The sequence below is a fragment of the Lathyrus oleraceus genome, chromosome 4 (assembly GCF_024323335.1).
Source record: "Lathyrus oleraceus cultivar Zhongwan6 chromosome 4, CAAS_Psat_ZW6_1.0, whole genome shotgun sequence".
Classification (NCBI taxonomy): domain Eukaryota; kingdom Viridiplantae; phylum Streptophyta; class Magnoliopsida; order Fabales; family Fabaceae; genus Lathyrus; species Lathyrus oleraceus.
The window spans coordinates 368666814-368670282 of record NC_066582.1 but is presented as its reverse complement, the minus strand read 5'-3'; the positions used below and the strand labels follow the sequence as shown (position 1 = coordinate 368670282).

Genomic DNA, 3469 nt, shown 5'->3' with positions numbered 1-3469 from the left:
AACATAATCTAAGCGTATAAATAAAGCATTACTTTTGAAAACAAATTATATGTTGAGTTTCTAGTAAGAGATGAGTCCTCTCCAATTCTGGACAAATTCTACATAAGAGTTTTTAAATGTTGTGAAACTGAAGTTATTAGACTAAGGTTTTGCTTAAATTGATGCATTGAGATGATATGAAGTGAAATGAGATGAAATAGAATAAGATTACATTGTTTGAGTTAATTAAAATCAGATCCAGTATAATAAAATTTTATTATTCTATTTTATTTCATTTCATCACTTTTCATTAGCATTGTTTCCCTTAGATATGAGGAATAAAAAATTACATCACTTTCTACTAGTATTGATCACTTTCTACGAGTATTGTTCCCTTTAATATGAGCAGAATGAAAATTTTCATCACTTTCCATCAATATTGTTTCTCTTTTATATGAGCAGAATCAAAAACTTACTTTGTTTTTATCGCTAATTATTCAAATAATAAAGTAATAAAATTTCTATTTCACTATATTCTATTTTTGCTAAATTTCAATAACTTTATTTATCTTAAGATATTAAAATATAATCTAAAATAATATAATAAAATTGTATATCTAACGAACTAGAAATTTTTGTCTTAAAAAATCTAGCATCATACTAACAAAAAATTATTAAAATTTATATATGCAGATGGGTGGCTGACCAATTAAATAAAAAAATATTAAAACATAATAATTTTTAGTTTTATGCTATCTTTACAAGTACTCTGGCGGTGACCAAGTTGTCCATTTACATATGGATAGTACTGCTTATAAAAAAATAAGAATGGATAAAACCATATATAAAACCAATCCAAAATATCCGGATCCATGTCCAGATTCGCATGGAGTTTCGCTTCACTTCTCTAGGGTTTCTCAAACGCATTATAGAATCTATCCACTCTCAGATTTCCTCTATAGATTAAAGAAGCATCGGAGAACTACTTCCGTTGCCGGAAACCGAACGCCGTTGCCGGAAACAAATAACCTGAACCGAAAAAAATGTCAAGCAAGAAGAAACAGAAATGAAAACACAGCGACAGCGATGAAGACGACGACGTTTTCTACTACCGCTACTGCGCTTCGTCCTCAACCCCCAACACCACCACCGACACCACATCCAGTAATCAACCCCAATCAAAACCGAACAACAAAGGATCATCAATAGGAGGAACAAGTGAACCCTTAGCACCATCAAAATCGACGTTATACGTTTCTAATCTAGATTACTCCCTAACAAACTCCGATCTCCATACGCTCTTCTCTACTTTCGGCCGCATCGCTTGTGTAACCGTTCTCAAAGACCGTCACACGCGCCGTGGCGGAGATGAATAAGAAGATTCTCAATGGAAGGACTCTAACTGCTTCTATTGCTGCTGATAATGGACGTGCTCCGGAGTTTATTCGGAAGCGCGTGTACAATACTGAGACTGCTTTGTGTTATGAGTGTGGGGGGCATGGTCATTTGTCGTATGAGTGGCCTAAGAATCAGTTGGGGCCGAGGCCACGACCTCAGCCTAAGAAGCCGCGACGGGGATTTAGTGGGCTTAGGGATAGGGATGGGGAGGAGGAAGGTGATGAGGAGGAGGAGGAGGGTGGTCAGATTGCTGCGGAGCAGTTTGACGATAATTGGGCTTCTGTTGTGGATGATGAAGCGGGTGAAAGGTTGCTGGGGAGAAACAGAAATGATGATGAGGGATTGGACAACAACAAGACGAAGAAGAAAGGGAAGAAAGCTGGGTATTTCAGTGATGAGAGTGATGATGATGATGATGATTGATCATGACTATGTAGCATTGACACTTCAGATTGAAGGTGTGTGTTTGGTTTTCCGCATTACCGTATTATTCAACTAGTCCTGTGTGTCGTGTCTATATATGTGCCAGTGTTTCATAGATCTAAATGGCAATTTTTTGTTTTTATCAAGATATGGTGTAATTGATGAAATTGTTTATATGTTGTTGGCTTGGTTGGATGTGTTTATGGTTTTGATCACAAGCACATGTTAGTTATTAGTTATTGTGGTAGTAATTAGTGATAGTTGCAGTGAATTGGTGATGAGCATTTTTGTGTATTCCATATTTTCATAGTTAATGAATGATGACAGACGAGTCTCTTATTTATCGGCTTAATTTAGCATTCGGTTTACCTGTAAAACAGAAAGGAAAAGCCTGTTCGTTATGTTTTTTATTTTGGTTCAGTTAAAACATGTAATGTAATCAAATTGTAACACCCTGGTTTACTTTATGCACATCTTGTTATCATATAAGTAAGGTTTTTAATTACAGTTGTGGTGGTTATGTTATGATATTTGATATGTAGAATATTGTAGTCAGATATAGCTGGATTTGATGTGGTTGTTGAGATCTTGAAAAGCATAGGTTGTAGACTTGTAGTCACAATTACTGTCGCCGTTCTTGTGGAAAGCAGTTTAAAACCATGGGTAACAGTTCTTCTGATTACCTTTACTCTTTGATGTCTACTGAGCATTTTTATGCAGATTGATGAGTATTTCTCAAGTTTCTCTTAGAATGCTTAAATTGCTTCTCCCAGAGAAAATATGGTATCCTTTTCATGCATAATCACTTGGCTGAGCTGGAGAATAATACCAATTTGTGCCTCACCCTCGACACTAGGCTTTAAATTATAGGTTTAATTAATCTGTAACTTTTTGAACCATGGGCTAATCTTGAATGTCATTGTAATGATATGTAGAAAAAGAAATTGGTTATTGTTATGCTATTTCCTTTCTTTCTGAATTATGGCTTTGAATCGAATTAAGTATAGTTATATTATATGGAGTTTGGGGTCAATTGTTACTGTTGTACTGTTGGTTTTAAGCATTGTTGGTTTTGGATATATCTATAACTCTGAAACCATATTCAGTTGACAGTTATATATAACCGATAGATACCATATTCATGATTGTCTATATACTTTTGTATGCTCATATTTTTTACTAATTGAATCATTGTCTTATGGCACAAGTTAATGAAAATAGTAGAGTTCATATCCTCTATGAATAGGATTAACATGAAGCTTGATTACATAGTACGATAATTGTACTCAGATACAAAGATATTGGGAGTTTTGTGAAATTCAGGAAATCGGTTTCTTGAATTTTGTTGAAGTTTGAGCAGATTCAAATAGAATTAATATGGGTGTTCTTGAAGAGGAAGTAGGTAAAAGTTTGAAATTTTTTTTCAAAATAATAATTATTTTTATTTTTTTTCAAAATAACTAATTATTTAAAAAAATTATCAAAATAACCAGGTTTGGTAGAGGATGCGTCAGATGAACTGGGGCACCCCCAATGCATAAAGAGGAGGCGTCAATAGCATTGGCGCATGCATTGCGCTCCTCACGAGGAGGCGCCACTAGCATTGGCGCATGCATTGCGCTCCTCATGAGGAGGCGCCAATACTAGTGGCGCCTGCATTGGGCCTCAT

The 3469-nt window shown here is 35.2% G+C and overlaps 1 protein-coding gene across 1 annotated transcript; it reads left to right on the top strand.

Annotated features, from left to right (window-relative positions):
* The first annotated feature begins 1347 nt into the window (after positions 1 to 1347).
* On the top strand, positions 1348 to 1800 carry LOC127137459 (U11/U12 small nuclear ribonucleoprotein 31 kDa protein-like). The gene has a single exon (XM_051063917.1). It carries the CDS (start codon positions 1348 to 1350, stop codon positions 1798 to 1800), a length of 453 nt encoding a protein of 150 aa, XP_050919874.1.
* Positions 1801 to 3469: the final 1669 nt, after the last annotated feature.

Coding starts and splice junctions, on each gene's coding strand:
- LOC127137459 (XM_051063917.1), top strand. CDS start 1,348: ATGAATAAGAAGATTCTCAATGGAAGGACTCTAACTGCTTCTATTGCT.